General features: G+C 45.2%; 1 protein-coding gene across 2 annotated transcripts in view; it reads left to right on the top strand.

The window, feature by feature from the left end:
- The window catches only part of kcnd3 (potassium voltage-gated channel, Shal-related subfamily, member 3), a 172,393-nt gene extending 153,083 nt beyond the window's left edge, over positions 1-19,310 (top strand). For both annotated transcript variants that reach the window (XM_061258779.1, XM_061258778.1), the window contains exons 4-8: positions 3,768-3,869; positions 8,025-8,057; positions 8,201-8,293; positions 13,649-13,893; positions 15,373-19,310. In XM_061258779.1, the coding sequence (XP_061114763.1) occupies positions 3,768-3,869; positions 8,025-8,057; positions 8,201-8,293; positions 13,649-13,893; positions 15,373-15,565 (666 nt within the window). In that variant the 3' untranslated portion in view covers positions 15,566-19,310. The remainder of the gene's footprint in view (positions 1-3,767; positions 3,870-8,024; positions 8,058-8,200; positions 8,294-13,648; positions 13,894-15,372) is intronic.
- The last annotated feature ends 338 nt before the right edge of the window (positions 19,311-19,648 follow it).

Below are 19,648 nucleotides of genomic sequence, written 5' to 3'. Positions count from 1 at the left end.
AGGAGTAACTGGTGACCGGGGTTAAATGCAGTGATGTGCGAGGGGAGAAAAAGAGATCACGGATTGCACAGATGCTTTATGAATGCTTCACCGTGACTGGCCATTCAAAATTGTGGGAGTGAAAAATACACATTAAAATGCAGGACTTACCAGCATGCTCTTCTTTGTTAAATGGTGTGTACAAGACATAGTGAGATTTAATATGGCATGACTCATCATTTAACACATCCATGAGGTGACTTGCTACACATTTGAATGGAATTTTTTTTTATATTACTTGCTCTTATTGCGACATAAGTGCCGTCAGTTAAGTGATCAGAAAGTATCATAAGTCACGTCTCCACACTTTGAGCGATTCACAAAACCTCACCTCACAGTGTATTGTGTTTTGAATGCAGTCCCGTGAATGAATGTTGTGGCACCTTGGAGGAAACGGAAATTCAGGTTTTCAAAACTACTTTATTGTTCCCTGCTGTACATTTTCCCTGACTGGGTCATTACGTTTTGTGGGAGTTGGGAGAGTGTTAAGTACTGTATAAGTAGGCAAAAAAAAAACTTAAAACACCCTTCAGGGTATTATGAATATTTAATTGACAAGATGCTTTGGCCAAAGTTTTGCCTTTAAAAGGTTTTCAGGATGGGTTTGAGTAGTTAGCATGTTTAGTGTTCGCCATCCTGTTCCTGACTAAATATTAAAAAAGGTTCTTGCCGACCAGTGCATAGAGTGCCCATTTGATCCCTGTCCACGCCCCGGAATCTGTTTCCGTGCACAGATTACAGGGGGCGTTATGGCATTGTTTCGCCAACATTTCCTCCATGACACTCTCGCACACCCACCACTTCCCTCCGATCTGACAGGAAAATGGTGTGTGAAAAGAAAATGGCCGATATTAAGCAGTGGCGCATCAATTTGGGTGCATGAAGGAAGCGTTCGGGTGACAGCCGGCTTGCCCGTGCAGAGGAAAGGCGTTTCAGCTACAGAACGTGCCGGAACAATGAGCACGAGACTCGACAAAGCCCGCCACATCATTTTGATGAATGGGCTTTCAAACTGCCATATCTAAACACCAATTTTCCTATTCAGATTTGCTGTCTTGCCTTTCCGATGCACCCACATGTGGTTCAGGCAGATTGCAGATTTACTTTCAATAGCACGCCATTGTCAATTTGGTTGCTTTGAATCTGTAATGTCATTTCATGTGGGTAACTGGGCTTATTCAGAAAATATACTGTTTTCAGGTGATGAAAATACTTGTTCATTGTGTCTAATTAAAGTAAATGTAACCCTGGTGGCTATATCACTGCACATGCCCATCGTTGGCACTATGGTAGCTTCTTCATGTTGAGGCCATTCAGAACTGTTGCGAGCCCAAATCTTTTTGAAAGATATGTCTGAAACAGGCAGCTCAGATGGTGCAGTGGGTAGCACTGCCACCTCACAGCAAGGAGGTCCTGGGTTTGAATCCCGGTTGGCCGGGGCCTCTCTGTGTGGAGTTTGCATGTTCTCCCCGTGTTTGTGTGGGTTTCCTCCGTGTACTCTGGTTTCCTCCCACAGTCCAAAGACATGCAGGTTAGGCTGATTGGAGAATCTAAATTGCCCGTAGGTATGAGTGTGTGAGTGAATGGTGCATGTGCCCTGTGATGGACTGGTGACCTCTCCAGGGTGTATTCCTGCCTTTCGCCCAATGTATGCTGGGATAGGCTCCAACCCCCCTGCGACCCTGTTCAGGATAAGCGGGTTAAGACAATGGATGGATGGATGGATGTCTGAAATGAAGGCTGGTGTTGACTTTGGGGACGTAATCTTCTTCAAAGGGAAGAGGATGCAGCGATTAGAGCTGATCTGTAATTGCACTGCCAGGCCTATAGGGGGCAGTGCAAGAGTGGGAGGTGGGGAGAGGGAAGTAAGCAGTGGTGGGTAATTGTTCAATTGAAAATGCAGTATGTCGACACTGCGTTTTATGATTATACTGTGTACATTCATTTTTTTAGAGCAGTGTATTCTTTGATGCCCTGAGCATATCTAAGGGTAAGACAGAACCTTTTCTTTCTTACAATTTTTTTTATCTGTCAGGAATAATAGACATCATAACCAGCTTTTTTCCTTCTAATTATTTTCTTCCGATACATAATTTGCACTCAGTTCAGAAAGCAAGGTTATAATGTTTTGTCTTTTTTTTGTAATTTTTTATTTTGATATTGTTTTCTTGAAGATTTCTTGGCTATTTTTGAATACCTAGAAGCCTGACAGGTGCCTGCCTTTTTATCATCATTTGTATATCAAAGTGGAAAACTTAATATTATTCCATTCTCGAGGCAAAAATTATAGTCTCAGTTCTTTCCTAGTTTTATTTAAATGGAATGTTAAATGGCCTGTAGCGTAGTGGTTAAGGTAAATGACTGGGACATGCAAGGTCGGTGGTTCTAATCCCGGTGTAGCTACAATAAGATCCGCACAGCTGTTGGGCCCTTGGGCAAGGCCCTTAACCCTGCATTGCTCCAGGGGAGGATTGTCTCCTGCTTAGTCTAATCAACTACGTCGCTCTGGATAAGAGCGTCTGCCAAAATGCCAATAATGTAATGTAACGGTCCCTTTGACTCAGGCTGCTAGATATAAATATATGTCTAGGCCTGTGTTTAGAGAGGTGTAAGGAGACTTCTGGAGACTTGGACTGCTGACTGAAACCCTGGCTGACTGCGCATCATGGTTGCCATGGACACTGTCAGCAATTGATTCAGTGTCGTGGGCTAGGGTCGGGTACTGAAACCCGTTACCATGATGTCACCAGTTCCTATGCCACTGGTGACCAGTGGATAGTGGTAACCACTGCTGACCAAACTGTAAGGCAGATTTTGGTGCCACAGCGCTCCACTAGCTAAAGTTGCACTAACTCCACTTAGTCAGTGGCAGCAGGTTCTGTTAGCAAGGTAGCTAATGTTAAACTTGTTGGTCAAAATGGCAAATGTGGAAAAAGTGTAAATTATATGTATAAAGTATAATGCCTAGTGGTTAAGGTACACGACTGGGACCTGCAAGGTCGATGGTTCGATCCCCTGTGTAGCCACGATAACATCCGCACAGCTTAATTTGTCTAATCAACTGTAAGTGAAATGGCGCTATGTAAAATAAAACAGTTCAATTATTCAATTTCTTTGCATCAGCAATACAAAAATGTTTTAAAAGTATTGTTTTGGCATCAGTTTGTAAACAATAGCCATGCCTACAAGGAGCATACCATTGCACCGAGAATGAGCACCTTAGCAGGGGCATCTATCAGTGTCCTTTCCCATGTGCTCTTGAATGGCTATTAGCTTCAGCACGTCCTCTCATAGAATCACATCAACATCTGTCAAATAGACAGAACTATTCCATTTGAATATGGCCTTGTCCAGTTTAGGCACCCAGGTTTGATTGACATTTTTGACAACGCTTTATTTTACAGTCCATTAATTAGATAGTAAAGTACTACTCGGTACTTATTAGGTAACTACTTTGATTTCAGCGGTAAGTACAACGAAACAGGTCGTAAAACATACTTACATAGTACTTGCTCATGACACTTTGTTTCATAGTACATACCACTGAAATCAAAGTACTTACCTTATAAGTACACAAGTAGCTGTGCACTTACCAGTAAGTACTATGTAATTAAAAGGCTGTACAGTAGAGCGTTCCCACATTATTTCTGTACCCTCTCTGTAATCCTCGAAGTCCAGAGGACTGTTCCGGTACGTTAGGCCTGACGTTCTGCTCTGTGCCCTCACAGAAAGCCAGGCTGGCCAGGATACGGATATCGAAGGCCGGCAGCTCAAACGCCTTCCTGCACAGCAAGAGGAACGGACTCCTGAACGAAGGACTGGAGCTGACGGTAAGAAGGCCGTCCCTCCTCTCTCCCTCTCCTCTCTGCTGTAAAGTTCAGCTATGCCAGCTCGGCCAGCTTGAAAATTGAGCGGGTCTAGCTGGGTATGAGCTGGTCAACCAGCATGGCCAAGCTAGTCTAGCTGGGTATGAGCTGGTCAACCAGCATGGCCAAGCTAGTCTAGCTGGGTATGAGCTGGTCAACCAGCATGGCCAAGCTAGTCTAGCTGGGTATGAGCTGGTCAACCAGCATGGCCAAGCTAGTCTAGCTGGGTATGAGCTGGTCAACCAGCATGGCCAAGCTAGTCTAGCTGGGTATGAGCTGGTCAACCAGCTACCAGCTGCCAAAACATAGTGTGAGCTGGTCAAATCATGTCAAGCTGGGAGCTGGTCTGAACTGGTCAACCAGCTAAACCATGTTGAGCAGAGAGCTGGACTGAACTGATCAACCAACTACCAGCTGTTTCAAAACCTAGCTGTTTTTTCAGCAGGGTTCTCCTCTCTACCATCCCTGATACACCTCCTACCCACTGCCTTCCCCTCCCCTCCCCTCCCCTCCCCTCCCCCGCCCTCTAAGCTGTTTGCATCCTCCCACCTCCATCAGCAGCCCATCCGCATTCACACAGAGAGCAAAAGCAACGGCACGGACCAATGAGGGCATGAAGTCATCACCGCGGTGTGCAAAACGGATGATCTGGAACAAACAGCGTGGTGTTATGGGGCCCGGACCTGTGGAGTGTGGGGAAATGAGCTTTCCCTCTCCACACTGGTGTGGCCGTCAGGTCCAATAAACTGGACCAGATCTGCAGTTACGTCATGGTGGGGGTGGGTGGGTGGGAACTACACCAGCCTGTCTCATACCTGGGGGTACAGGGGGTGGCAGTGACCGTCCTTTTCATCTCCGCGGGGTTTCCCGGGGGGACAGAATGGATTTTTGTTGACACGCTTAAATGAAGCTCATTATGGAAAATAGGGAGTGCAAAGCAAAGATAAAGGGGAGAATAGAAAAAAGAAGAAACTGACAGAAACTGCATTAAATACTTAATACGCGAAGCTGCATTTGTATAAGTACGCAGGTTTCGCGATGTTGTTTGCGCCGGACTGCTGCAAAATTAAGCTTGCCCTCTGCTGTTGTTTTTCTTGACACAAGGGCGCCTCTTTTTTATTTTTTTTTTTATTATTATTTATTTTTTAGCTGCAGTGTGTCCCTGTAGGTGTGGACCGTGCGTACCGAGTGAACAGAGAGCGCTTCGTTTTCTACAGAACCGCGTTGGAGGAAATCAGAAAATGTGCACTCTGTTGAAGTAAAAGTGAAAACTACAACCAGACTGAAAATAAACGAGTGACATTTGGAAGGTGTACTGACCTGGCCCTGGAGTTTGTTATACATTCATTCCGTGAGTGCAAAGCACTGATCTATTTTAGGTAGAGAAGTGAAAAATCTTAGTTTCATCATTATTAGCACCTCTGGTTTAGTACTTGGTGCATCTACCTCTAGCAAGGATAACTGCATGCAGTGTTTTCCTGTAATGCTTGACAAGGTTAAGGAACACATTTGGAGGGATTTTGGACCTTTCCTCTATGCAGATCCTGGCAGCATCCTTCACATTATTGGGTTTGGGCTCATGAACTGTCCTCCTCAGTTCGGCCCGCAGGTTTTTGATTGGATTGAGGTCCGGCGACTGAGACGGCCACTGCAGAAAATAGATTTTGTCGTCACAGAACCATTTCTGCGTTGATTCTGAGGTATGCTTTGGGTCATTGTCCCCATTGTCCCAATTTGGGTCCATCAATGAACATACTGTAGATTCTGTTGTCACAGCACCATTTCTGGGTGGATTTTGAGGTAACCCCTCCAAACGTGTTCCTTAACCTCGTCAAGTAACTACAGAAATAGACCCCAAGCTGTTATTCTTTCCAGAGGTGTATGCACCAGGTACTAAATAATTATTGGTTTTGTGAATCAGCTGTTACAAGCTGTTGCTATGGTTACGTTTCCTTTTGTGCCGGACATCAGTAATATTTGTGTTGTTCCCAGATACCTTGGAAACTCCTCATTCTGAGGTCATTCGAGCTAGCTGAAATGTGGGAATACACAATAGCAACGAATGTTTCAAAGTAGCTCCAAAGCTTACGGTGCTATCGGTAACAACAAGCTCTGAGTTGGGAACTTCGAGCTCCCAAGTCAGAGGTACATGTACAACCTTCCGAGTTCACAAGGTACTGAGCGCTTCAACGTTTTTGAGTAGTGAGGCAAAGTACCCGCATGACCGTGGCTATACAGGAATATATAATATGGCTGTCAACCAATCAGAATTGAGTATTTATCTGTGTGTGTGTGTGTGTGTGTGCGTGAATACACAGTGGGATCCAGAATTATTGGCCCCCTTAATGAAAATAGAGATGGTCTTCCCACCTCATCACAAATTATGTGAAAAAAATAAAAAATTGTAAGACTTTGGTTGATTCCATCATTAATTCCACAGCGTACGACATTATGCAAGTTGGAAAATAAAGTTTATGTATTATTTCTTTAGTTTACAGCTTTTTTTTGTGAATATTTATCTGGGGTGCCAATAATTCTGGAGCCCACTGTATATATAGTCTAAGTGCATGCTATATTTTGCAGCTGATATATAGCTCTCCAGGAGGCCAAGGTAGAGAAGGCGTGTTCCTTTGGGTGGCTTTTATCTGAGTGGAGAGGAAATGGGCGCATTCCTTCCCACCTGAAATGCGCGGGTAGTGCTTTCACTCCATAGCACTGACATATTAATAATTCATTTCTCTCCCATTAAGAATGAATTGCACCTTAAAAGGGTAACGGACTAGCCCCCTCTGTGTTCTTCAACTTTACTACAATGATCAAGGAGTACAGGCAATGACGTGAGGCAGTTGTGCAGGAAGACGTTTTTATTTATATTTTTTTAAACATAGAAGTACATAGATAGAAAAGGTGGCACAGCTTGTGGTCTGTAGCATCAAACAAAAGCGGGAATCAGAGAGCTGCATTCATCGCTGGATTGTCTGGCAGAGGTTCAGCCTGTGAGGTTTTCATAATGGAGGCGGCTTTTGTGTAGGAGTCTGTCCGAATTTCCAGAGCGCCCCCACCCCCACTTCGCAATCTCATAGCGTGTATGACAAAAGCTAAAATAGCTGGCAGTCGCAGAGTTCGCCTCTCCTTGCGCACTGTGCTTGAGTGGAGGCTATTTTCCATTCTAAATGGAAAGGTTACGGTTAAAGTAGGTGGATTTAAATAATTATATCCGGCTCTACTTTGCTTTGGGGTTTTGGTTTGGCAGCGATGGTACAGGATGATGGCATATTGGAGGCTCTGAAGCTGCCAGCGCTGGGTGGTTTGCAAGGATGGTACAGCCCAGCACTTCACTGCAAATGCTTACCGTCAGAACCGAACCCGCGATTCCAGATTTTCTGTCCTAGACGCATCCAGAACCACAGCGTATAAAAAATAATAACCCTTAAAGGCATTGATCTTGTGGAGTGAAAAACCTGGCAAGGCAGCAGATGCTGCCAACTGGGCCCAACACAGTCACTGCGAGCGAATCTTTTTAACATCTTTCAAGCCTCTAAAAAATCTGTCTCGGTCACTTCTCTCACCCATAAGCCCAGAATGAAGCGTCGCCCACACGCACTGCTGACTCATGCGTTATTTCTGAAAGTACATCGTGATGAAGCCTTTTGTGCCCAGTCCGCTGTAGTGAGGCCCATGCGACTGATGAACACGTCCATATGCATTGCCTTGTCGCTGTCTGCATTGTGAATGAGAGATCAAAAGGGTGGGCTCTGGAATTCACACTAAGTTGAACCGAGCAAAAAATTGTCTGCATGAATATGTTTTCTGCCTTACTTGTTTACGGACGCCTGGGATTTTATGTAAAAATGTAAATGTATCGCATTCCCATAACAAATTTACATACGTGACAATTTAAAGGTGCCTTTTTTCCTGTTCGGTCTAGCGGCGAGATTGTCTGCCATTACGCACGACGGTTTGTAAAAGCAATTGTAACAGTCACTATTCAGATGGCAGAATGAGAAACTAAGAGATGCTATATTTCTCAACAAACAGTCTCACAAGGTTGTTAAACAAGGTCTCTCTTTTTGTCTTCTTTCTCCCTCTCTCTCTATGTCTCTCGACAATAAACTGAAGCACTCCCCTTACAAGTTGAGCCTTTCAAAACAGGTATTCACCCGGCGAACACACACATGCTCACGCACACACTAAAGGCTGTGCGTGTGCGCCCCCTAGCGGCTGCTCTGCGCGAACGCGCCGCTTTAACTCACGGTCAATACGGGGTTTGTTGTTTTGCCCTGTGCCTCTTGCAGGGTTCTATCGAGGAGGAGCAGCAGCGAAGCAAGACCACCTCTTTACTGGAGAGCCAACACCACCACCTACTGCACTGTCTGGAGAAGACCACGGTAATTCATTGCATCCGTCTCTCTCCACAGAACTTGCTGTGCTGGGAAGACCTGGATCCAAGCAATTATATCCTACAAGCTTCAACCCTTTCCACTGCACTAACCTTCCTGCAGATTGAGAATGATTTTAACGATGAATACTTTCACCTATGAACGGAACAGAAGTGTTCCCCGTTTAGGTGATTGTACGTGTGTACCTGTGTTTCACTGAAGGTTCTCTGGTATCTGCTGGAGAGTTTTCCCATTTCTTTCAGCATCAAAAGAGCTCATAAAATTATTTCAGATACAGGATTTGAAATTAATCGATGAACATGAGGTTAAAATGCAGACTATCACCTTTCATTTGAGGCTATTTACATCCATATTGAGTGATCCATGCAGGCATTACATCCCTTTTTATGCAAGTCCCTCAATTTTAGCAGACCTGTAATTGACAATTGGCTTCGAAGCTGTTTCTGATTTGTCATGTGTATTCAATCGCTTCCATAGTGCAGGTATGAAAAAGCTTTCAGTACCGAGTCTTGATTCAGGGCTTTTTATTGTCTTTGGAATCTGTTATTGCATTTGTCTACACGAGGACCAAAGTTGTGCCAATGACGTTATGAGGCTGAGAAATAACAGTCAACAATCAATCTCTAAAAAACAGTCACAGACATAAAAAATAGTCAGAGCTGGAGTACAGGCCTAAAAGAACAGAAAGTGTACTACTGTCCAAGTACACCCGGTGTAGAGCTGAACTGAAGAACAGCCTGAGATGCTGTCCAACAGTTTGACTTCATAAAGAGTAAATGCAACTCAGAGGTCTGCCTCTTTTATCAACATCGTCAAAGCACATCATAACACAAATATGTCATTTTTTTATGGTTTTAGATCTTTATGCCATTCAGAAATGGCCTCTTGTCAAATATTGTTCATAGCTGGTTGTAAATCATTTTGTAGTTTGTCCTGTGCAGAACAATCCAAGTTCATGTTTTTATGTGTCTTTAAAATCATGAAAATCAATTAATACACATTAATATGGCTTACAAAGGGTTATTTTGATGTGGAAATATACATTTTGTAATTATAAACTGGAAATAGCCTTGAGTCACTTATGGTTAGTTGCAGCTCACACTGGCTATATTGGCTGCATACGGTGGGGTCCAAAAGTCCAAAAGAATCCTGGAAATAAACAAAAAGTTTTAGGATTTTGAAAAGCTTAAAACAAATCAAAGTTACTTCAAAGTTTTGCAAGAACTACTCGAAGACCAAAGAAGAGCAAGGAGTGTGTTCAGCTGCTCTTGTTGCAGTGGCAACGGCAGGGAGAATATGGTCATCATTATTACTGTCCATAATTCCAGAGTGCCTTACAACGTACAAGGCAGTTTCACTTTACAGCAACTGGATACTCCGATAAACAATTGTGACAGCAGTGTAGTACCAATGTCAGAACTAGAATTCACGGTTTATAGTTGCAGCATACGCAAAGACTACACGGCTAAGAACACTTGCATGCACATTAGTTTGTTTTAATATAGCCGTTCTAGGCTGTTTGTTCTGATCCTGTCTTTTCTTGTTTCGTGTCGTCTCTGACATGATTTCTGTTGCTCCCGCACACTGTAGTCTGTGAAGTCCTCTGCGGAGCCTCCTTTGTTATGCCAGTTATTGTTGCTGTATGATAAATACGACTTGCGCTCGGTTTTGCGGAAAAGCTGTGTCTAGGCCTCGCAGAGCATAAATACCCCACTGAAGTACAGTATATTTGACATGTTCTGCACCTTGCATATTTAATGCCCATGTCTACTGAACTGTATAGTATAAATCTGTGCACAGTACCTCATAAAAGCACTATACACAGTGGCACTGTATGGGGAGGGTGGGGAGTTTGGAGCATTTCAATGGCCTTACAAATTGTGCTGTAATTGTTGGGGGATGGGGTGGCCTGGGGGGGTTATGGGGCCCCATGGGAGCCCAAAATCACAGGCAGTGCCCCTGCCTATCATAACTATAATATAACATGTAATGGTGTATTGAACAGGATAAGGATAAAACATTTGTATCTTTCACATAATACATTCTGTACAGAATTTCAGGTATTTGCCAACATTTATATTTGTAAAATGGTTGTCTGTTTAATTCGGAAAGGCGAGGAAAGTATGCTCTATTAATATAAACTCCATCAAAATGAGGAAACAAATCAAACTGCACCGTTTCACGAGCAATCCGATCAATCTAGGTGGGCTTAGCAGCCCACCCTCACAGCCGCCTGAGATATTACATTCCGGCGGTACTCGTCTTGCGTGAATGAGAAATTGTGAAATTAGAATTATGGTAATTCATGCTAATTTTTTAAAAAGCTCGTTATTCTTGCCTCAGCGTTTACATTCTCCGTTTTGGTGATCAGAGGCCTGTAAGTTAGATTGGAGGGCAGATGCGATGAGTGATAAATGGCTTTAGATTCCCGTTCGTTTCCGCAGAGCGGGCGTGTGATGAATCCGAACAGCCTACTTGCATACCAACCGAACTTACGTACGTTCGGCGAAACCTCGACAGCTTTACCTGTTTTTTCGAGGGTCGGTGAGCACATACAGTGTAGAAAGGTTTCTGTGACGGCTCATCCGATACGGATGCGAATACCCTCCCATTAAAGCTGACAGTCTGCGCTTCAACCTCATTGTATTCCTTCAAACGCAAAGCGCTTGAGTACGGAACCAAAATCACAAAATAAATGTGTCACTGTCCAATTAATTATGGTGCTCACTGTAAGTAAGATTCATCGTTGCGTTCACCAACCAAAGTGCTGGACTCTTCAATTCTGCAACTTCTAGGAGTTGCTTGTAGCATCTCATGTTAGCTTCATTACTTTAATTGAATCTTTATTTATGCATTATTTCACCGGATGTTACCGAGGTCTCTTTCGCAGAGGAGCCCTGTCGCAGAAAAGCAAACATTATTTCACACAATATGAAATGTAATGTGACCAACTTCCAAGTATGTGCTTTGTTAATAAACGAAGTCAGGTCCTTATTTGTGAATTATTTTTGTAAATGCAGTAAAAATGTGAGCGTTTACAGGATTTTTAATTGATGAAAATCGATCGCACAGACTGCGACTTACCTTTTCGGACACTCTAGAGATAGACTAGGATTGAGCCTAAAGTACATTAGTTTGTATATTAGTTTCATGTTTGCCCGGGGTTATTCTCATGTGGTTCATGATGGTGGCATTGTGTGGCCTTGGCTAAGTGCAAATCCTGAAATAAACTATTTGTTTTCTCAACTTCTTTTTGAGGCTAGTGCAGGTTACGTAATGATCCAACCACTAAAGGCACTGTTCCAACACGTTCTTTTTGGAGCGATGGGAATACGGAAGAGATGCATGAGGCATTAACATTTAATGAATGTCTGTCATTTCTGTACGCATACAGTTTGCGTTAAAGCTGTGCTATTCTTTATGGAAATGAAAGTGTCCCTAGAGTTTAAATCACATGAGCATGCGATGTAGGTTCGTGCTTGGCATAAATAAATACTTGTCATTTTCTGTTCATTCAACAGAGAATAAAAATGAGAGAATTGTTTTCATTGGTATTGTGTGAAATGTGGAGATGATTTTGGATTGGGGTTCTGAGGCTCAAATAAAGCTGCTCGCATAGAGAGAGGCAGTGTGCATGAGCTGAGATGCTGGGATATCAGACCTGTAGCAGTGTAATATTATTGAGTAGGTAGGTAGGTTGGTAGGTAGGTATAGCTAGGTACATAGGTAGCTAGGTGATGAGGGGGAAACTCGCCAAGTACCCACCTGGGTGATGCAACGGCAGCCATTTCGTGCCAGAATGCTCACCACACATGATAGGGTGGAGAGGGAGGGAGCAATGTTTTAGCCAATTCGGGGGATGATTAGGTGGCAGGTTGAAAGAGCCAAGTTGGCAATTTAGCCAGGACACTGGGTAAAGAACTGGGCCTGTTTCAAAAAGCAGGTTCACGGAGTTAGCTGAGTAAAACACAGAATCCTCCCAAATCTGGAACATAGACTGAAGTGAAAAGTGCAGTTATCTAGCTAGCTCGGCAATCCTGCTTTCTGAAATGCCCCTGTAGCACAAAGCAGGATTGCATAGTATGTTTCTACTGTCTATGAGCAAAACCTGGAACAGCTGTTTTTACTTCATTTTCGTAATCTTGATTTGTGAAACAGGGCCCTGGGCTTGCCGGTTTGATTTCCAGGTAGAATACTGTAATTATGCCTTTGAGGACTATACTTCACTTGAAATGCTTCAGTGTATATCCACCTGTATAGATGGATGCTATGCTATGCTATTGGGTAACACTTTATTTTATAGCCTGTTAATTACCTAGGGTTAATATCAGGTACTTATTAGGTAACTATTTTGATTTCAGAGGTAAGTGCTATGAAACAGGCTGTAAAACATACTTGCATAGTACTTACATATGGTACTTACTGACTTACTGACTAACCGCTGAAGTCAAAATACTTGCCTAATAATTACAGAACTGGGCTGTAAAATAAAGCGTTACCAAAAGTAGTAACTCACTTTAGATAAAAGCATCTACTAAATGACGGTAACAAAATGCTGTAATTTAACTCTAAAACATCCCCCCTTCCCCAGTATCTGAGCCAGGGCAGTATGTAGCCTAGTGGCTAAGGTACATGACTGGGGCAGCCTGTAGCCTAGTGGCTAAGGTACATGACTGGGGCCGCCTGTAGCCTAGTGGCTAAGGTACATGACTGGGGCACCCTGTAGCCTAGTGGCTAAGGTACATGACTGGGGCAGCATGTAGCCTAGTGGCTAAGGTACATGACTGGGGCAGCCTGTAGCCTAGTGGCTAAGGTACATGACTGGGGCAGCATGTAGCCTAGTGGCTAAGGTACATGACTAGGACAGCCTGTAGCATAGTGGCTAAGGTACATGACTGGGACAGCCTGTAGCCTAGTGGCTAAGGTACATGACTAGGGCAGCCTGTAGCATAGTGGCTAAGGTACATGACTGGGGCAGCCTGTAGCCTAGTGGCTAAGGTACATGACTGGGGCAGCCTGTAGCCTAGTGGCTAAGGTACATGACTGGGGCAGCCTGTAGCCTAGTGGCTAAGGTACATGACTGGGACAGCCTGTAGCCTAGTGGCTAAGGTACATGACTGGGGAAGCCTGTAGCCTAGTGGCTAAGGTACATGACTGGGGCAGCCTGTAGCCTAGTGGCTAAGGTACATGACTGTAGCCACAATAAGATCCGCACAACTGTCGGGCCCTTGAGCAAGGCTCTTAACTCTTAAGCTCCGGGGGAAGTTGTCCCCTGCTTAGTCTAATCAATTGTAAGTTGCTTCGGATAAAAGCGTCAGCGTTATTTATTTGCCCCCGCTCCAGAACCACGAGTTTGTGGACGAGCAGCTGTACGAGCAGAACTACCTGGAGGCGGGGCTGCAGAGCTACCCATCCCGGAGCCCCTCCCTCTCCAGCCAGAGCGGGCTGACGGGCACCTGCTGCTCACGCCGCGCCAAGAAGAGCACCCACCTGCCCAACTCCAGCCTGCCCGCCCCCCACCTGCACAGCCTGCAGGAGCTCAGCACCATCCACATCCAGTGTGGGGACCGGCCCCCGCTCAGCACCAGGTCAGACCCCCCCCCCCCACACACACACACACCTTTCAGTACCAGGTCAGACCCCCCACACACACACCTTTCAGTACCAGGTCAGACCCCCCACACACACACACCTTTCAGTACCAGGTCAGACCCCCCCCCCCACACACACACACACACACCTTTCAGTACCAGGTCAGACCCCCCACACACACACACCTTTCAGTACCAGGTCAGACCCCCCCCCCCCACACACACACACACACACATCTCTCAGCACCAGGTCTGACCCCCCCACACACACACACACACATCTCTCAGCACCAGGTCAGACACACCTCTCAGAGCCTTTTTTCAATGATTAAAGGTCCAAGAGTAAAAATATGCAAAGCCTTATGTGACCTGTGGACCATCAGCTGTAAGATTTTGTGGCAGGTAGGGTCCTACGATATCGACTGAGAATACTCTTCATCAGTTATCCTGAGAGATTTGTCCAAAGATAACCTGATCTTGAATTTTGGTAACGACTTATGGACTCGACCAGGTATGAACTAGGGTCACTCCATTAGAGTGTAAGTTTTCATAACGTCACTAGAGAGCAGCACAACCAAAATGATGATCAGTTCGGAGGCCAAAAATTATTTTCTGTTTTTTCAAACTGGAATTCAGTTTAAAGGGGTAAATATACAAAATAATATATATATATACACAAATTATATTTATGTTTATACTTGTTTTAACTTTTTTGTAATTAATTGCCAAATTAAAATAGTTGTTTCCTTTTTATGATTGATGTTAGTGGGTAATGAATGCACATTGGCAAGTACTTTCCAGCAATGTGCTTCTTTCTCTGTAAGGTCTATATCAAAATTCATTGATCATTGTTGAATGTACTCCCCAAAATAATCAATATTATAACTTCACTGTACAGCTGGGGTCTCAAACTGTAGTCCTGGAGGACTTTGGTGTTTTTTCCTTTCAACCAGCAAGCAGTCCATCCTGTGTGTGTGGGTATTTGAGCCAATCAGTGACTTGAATACCTTGACTTTTTTGCCCCTTAATCCCCCCTATTTTGTAGTCTAATCTAGTTGCAGTTGTATTTGCATTTGTATTTATCTTGGTACTGTAGTTGGTCCTAATTCCTTACTGACTTTGGCCTATTTGCCTTGGGTACTGGAAATAATGTTCATGCGTCTACAACTGTTTCTTTGTGAATTGTAGATTATCCAACCTGTTCAGTAGTTGTTCTAACGACGTTGATTTGCACTTCTAAACTAAATGTAATGTAAGCACTTTGTTGCACTCCAGGATTTCAGTGAGGATTACTGCTGTATGAATCTGAAGTTACCTGTAGCTCTTGCACGTGATGCGTTCCGTGAGGTAGGGTAGAGCCCTCCTGCAGCCTGCGTAAGTCCACATTGGACCGTCCGAAACGCGGTCGTAAAACATCGACGTGAGCGCTTCGTCGCCGTGACGCTCATCTCTCTCCCTCTTCCTCTTCCTCGCTAGCCGCTCCAGCCTCAACATGAGGCCCGATGAGGCGACCCGTCTCAACTGCAAGACAGGCCAGATCACCACGGCGATCATCAGCATCCCCACCCCGCCCGCCACCACCCCCGAGGGGGACGCCCATCCGCCGCCCCCCAACCCCGGCGTCCAGACCACGGCCAGCTCGAACGTTGTGAAGGTGTCGGCTCTGTGAAGGCCCAGTGGGCCGGGGGTAAACGCGCCCTCCTGACATCCGGCAGACTGCACGACTAACGGAAACCAGCAGGGTGGAGCTGTGGAGCAGAGCGAGAGCCCCCCTCTCTCTCAGGAGAGACACTGACAGAGACTCCCAGAGGGAGGATGGCCTTTTAAAAAGTGTGGTACAATGAGAGAGAGAGAGGGTGAGAGAGAGAGAGAGAGAGAGAGAGAGAGAGAGTGGCTGGAAGCACTTCATTCCTTGTGAGGCATGCATCTTCAAACTGGCTAGTTGCATTCCACAAGTTGCATCACTGATCTGATTGGATAAAGGAAATCACATGTCACTGTGTACTATCCACCATTTTGTTTCTTTTCGGTCCAGCAGGTTTATTGAGAACGGAAAGGAAAGACAACGAAGCAAAGGAACGACAGCAAAAAAAAGAGAAGCAAGCAGACAAGGACAGTTATTGCCAATGTTTCTTCTTTATTTCGGGCTCGGTTGTCCTTTGTTTTTGGTTTTGTGTCAATTTCAGTCAACATATTTACCTGGATAGACAAAACAAAATGTATATCATTTAACCAAAATCTTTTTTAAGTATTCTTTTATTTTGTTTTAGAGAAATGAGAAAATAACTATAAAAAGGTAGGAGTGTCAGTCGCACAGATATTAGCGGGTTTTTATTTTTGTGAATGTGTGTATGTGGGTGTGCGTGAGTGAAGAAAAATGTACAGTTGATCAAATCTGGGATTTTCACAGCCTCTGTACAAATGAACTAGCTGCCACTTGAGGTAGGTGTCTGAAAGGGTTTCTGTACAAAATTCTCAGCATGAAGCCTTTCGTAAAGCACAATTGAGCCGCTCGTTAAATTACCACACGCTTTCATTCTTTCTAACAGATAGCTCTTCTTGCTTTCCGTGCAGTATCAATATTGTTCAAAAGCCTGTGCTTCTCATTAGTGCTTAACCTTCTGACGTCAGAATGAGACGCAGTGAATTGAATGAAAAGCACAGGGCGTCTCCTGAGAATTTCACACAGAAACGTCCTGACTCTTACCTCTCCACCAGGTTGTTTGTGAATAGTGTTAATAGGATATTTTGTAATAATTGCCATCGTATGGCGAAACCAGTGCAGCTCCTCTCTTTCAGTGTTGTCTAGTGCGAACCCACCTTCATGTCGACGGAGGACTTTCCTCTGGTAGCCGTTTAGCGTTTAGTTGTTGTTGTTTCTCCAGATCTGCTGACTTTTTGAGTCATTGGGTGTGTGTGCGTGTGTGCATGTGCACGTGTGTGTGCACGCGCGCTAACTCCACACGGATTACAACTTTGGTGTTTGTACTTTTTTGCCTACTTCGGTGTTTCCCCCACCCCAAACCTCTCGGTCGTAGTTGTTCTCTGGCACCTTCGAGGCGCCCGTCACGGCTGACTGGCCCAGCTGTGACCTCCGCGGGGCTTTTCTCATTTTCCCTGTCATCTCGTCTTCTGCGCTTTCCCGCTGCGGTCGCCTGGAGCCACGCTGCAAAACATGGCTGTCTTAACAAGCGTTTTTAGTCTTGTAATAAGACTTATAATCTTATTTTCTCCCCTCAAGTAGGAAATATTAGCTCGTTTTAAGTTACTGTTTTCTTGTGAAAAGTGACATTTTCTCACCCCATTAGCAAATCTTGAAATGAGTCAAACTTTCTGACCCCACTGGCAGTTTATTTTTGTCTCATTTAACAAAACAAAAGTGATAGAAATAAGATTGTAAGTCTAAATATGAGACTAAGATACTTGTTAAGACTGACTCATTTTTAGGTTTTTTTCCAGTGCAGCGGGGTGAGTAGAAGGTTATCTGAGTGTGCTGGGTTCTTTAGTTACCCCCAAGGACAGAGCGGCCTCCGTGCATGACCGTCTGCTCACCTGCGATCAGTATTATCACCGCTGTGCGCTGTGGTCTTAGGGCCCAGCTCTGCCCAGGGAAGGACCAGCACAGGGGACGCATCGCCGGACCCCGTGAAGCCCTGTTGCTGTGTGCGGATGGGCCCCGCGGTCCGATGTCAAATCTGAACCGCAGCGCACGCCGACAGGGAAACGTGGCTTTGGGAAGGGAGGCCCGCGCTCGGCCAGGATTCCGTGTCAAACGAGCGCCCGGAGTCCGCCCGCACGAGCTACAGCGGAGCGTCCTTCCACCGACGTCCCGCGGCGGGGAGCGCAGAGACGGGGGGCGGCTTCAGGTCAAACCTTCCGGAGGACCGCGCGCCTCCTCGCCCGTGCTCTCCCAAACTGAAGCGCTTGACTGCCGACTCATATTTCAAATTGGGAGAAGGGGAAGTATTTCAGAAGACCTAAAAACCCAAAGGAACTTTGATGTAAGAACCTGCTGTTCAGTCATAGTGAAGGGTCAGATGGGTGGGGCTGGATTGAGATGAGACTGCTGGTGGTCTGGTGGACCGTGAAGATGCGCTTTATATGCAGTGCTCTTTATGTCGACAGGATGGTGGAGGCTAAAAACGTGAGAAAGACCCTGATGCGTCCAAACCCTTTAATTCGCTCACCATACAAACCTGAACAACCCAAATCCAGTGTTAGCTCACATGAGTACGGGGGCACAGTTGCGCTCCCAGTCTGTCCTTTTAATGAGTATAGGCTGATTATAGGTCGGTAAATGCACTATTAGAAGACTGGTTTAGTTTAGCGATCTCCAGTAAGCTATAATGCAGCACTGCAGTTGCGTTCTGTCAGTTTGTTTGTTCAGTTCCGGTACGTTCATTTGTACATTTGTATGTTTGCTTTCGTTGCCGTGGCGACTGGGAGACACTCCACTCACTTTGGGTTGATTGACCTTGCCTTATTGGATTCGGAGAACACCCCTGAAACCCCTCGAGTCTGCGATGAGGGGGGTATGAGATGAGGGGAACGCACACAAAGCACTACAAATGGAGAATCAGGGTAGCTGCACCCCCTTCCCTCCCTCCCTCCCTCCACCCCCACAGGGTCCCACCTTAGGGGACAGTTCTCTTTCCCAACAGCTTGGAACATTCCAGAAAGTGTACTACCCGTGGGTGAAGGAGGGGTTTGTGTCCCGTGCAGAATATTCCTGAATACAACCCACTGATACAAATCTTTTTTGTTCCCTTTCGATCCCAGGGCACTAATTGCATCGTTCATTCGGGTTCAAGCAGGTTGCCTTTGCTTCTCTGCGATCCCTTTTTCTGACCCTGTCAAGGAGAGAAGCGGGCGAATCGAACAATCCTCGGCGTCGGAGGAAGACGTATCGGACGAGGGCAGACAAACTGGAGAGGTTTCCGGAGAGAGCCGTGGCCAGAGGGACAGAGTCGAGGGCCAAATTGCCGAAGTGCACACACATATGGAGTGGGAGACGCTTTCGTCCCCTTCGGACAAGAGCCCGTGTCAGTGGGCGAGAGTTGGAAAGTCGATATCATGGCGCGAGTTTGCATGCTCTCATGGATACAGTTGGCAGGTGGACCGGCGAAGAAAAAGGAAATAATTTTCAGTGTGTATTCTTTGTTCGATTTTTTTAACAAAGGAAATATTGTATGCTGTATGTCTCTCCCTCTATTCTTTTCCTGTCTTTCTTTCTCTTCCTCTTCCTCTTTGCTGTCTTCCTTTCTGTCCCGTTCCTTAGAATTCTCCCTTTCTTTCCAACTGCTGTGCATATCCTGTCAGATGTTGTATATCATTTACGAATTTGTCTTGTGTCACGACTGTGAAGCGCCTGATATAGCTCTATATCTGCCACAAATACAAACCTGTGGAATTTATTCTTCCAACGTCTTGGGCTCCATTATTTGGTTCAGTTGCTGTCTGTCTCCCTCCTTCACCAGGTGATGCCAGTTTGGCCAGCGTGAAAATTGAGCTGGTTAAGCTGGTCATAACCTGGCCTAGTTGGGTATGAGCGGGTCAACCAGCTAGTGCTGGTAGCCTGTCTGAGCTGATCGCTGGTTAACCAGTTACCAGCTGTTTCAAAACCTAGCTTGAGCTGTTTTTTTGTTGTTTTTTTTTTTTTTTTCAGCAGGCCTCACCTATGGATGGTTCTTAATACACGTCACAAATCATGTGACCTTGGCTCATCTGCTATGCTGGCGGACAACCTGCCCAT

The sequence above is a fragment of the Conger conger genome, chromosome 10, assembly GCF_963514075.1.
Source record: "Conger conger chromosome 10, fConCon1.1, whole genome shotgun sequence".
NCBI classification, from domain to species: Eukaryota; Metazoa; Chordata; class Actinopteri; order Anguilliformes; family Congridae; genus Conger; species Conger conger.
This window is presented reverse-complemented; position numbering and strand designations above follow the sequence as displayed.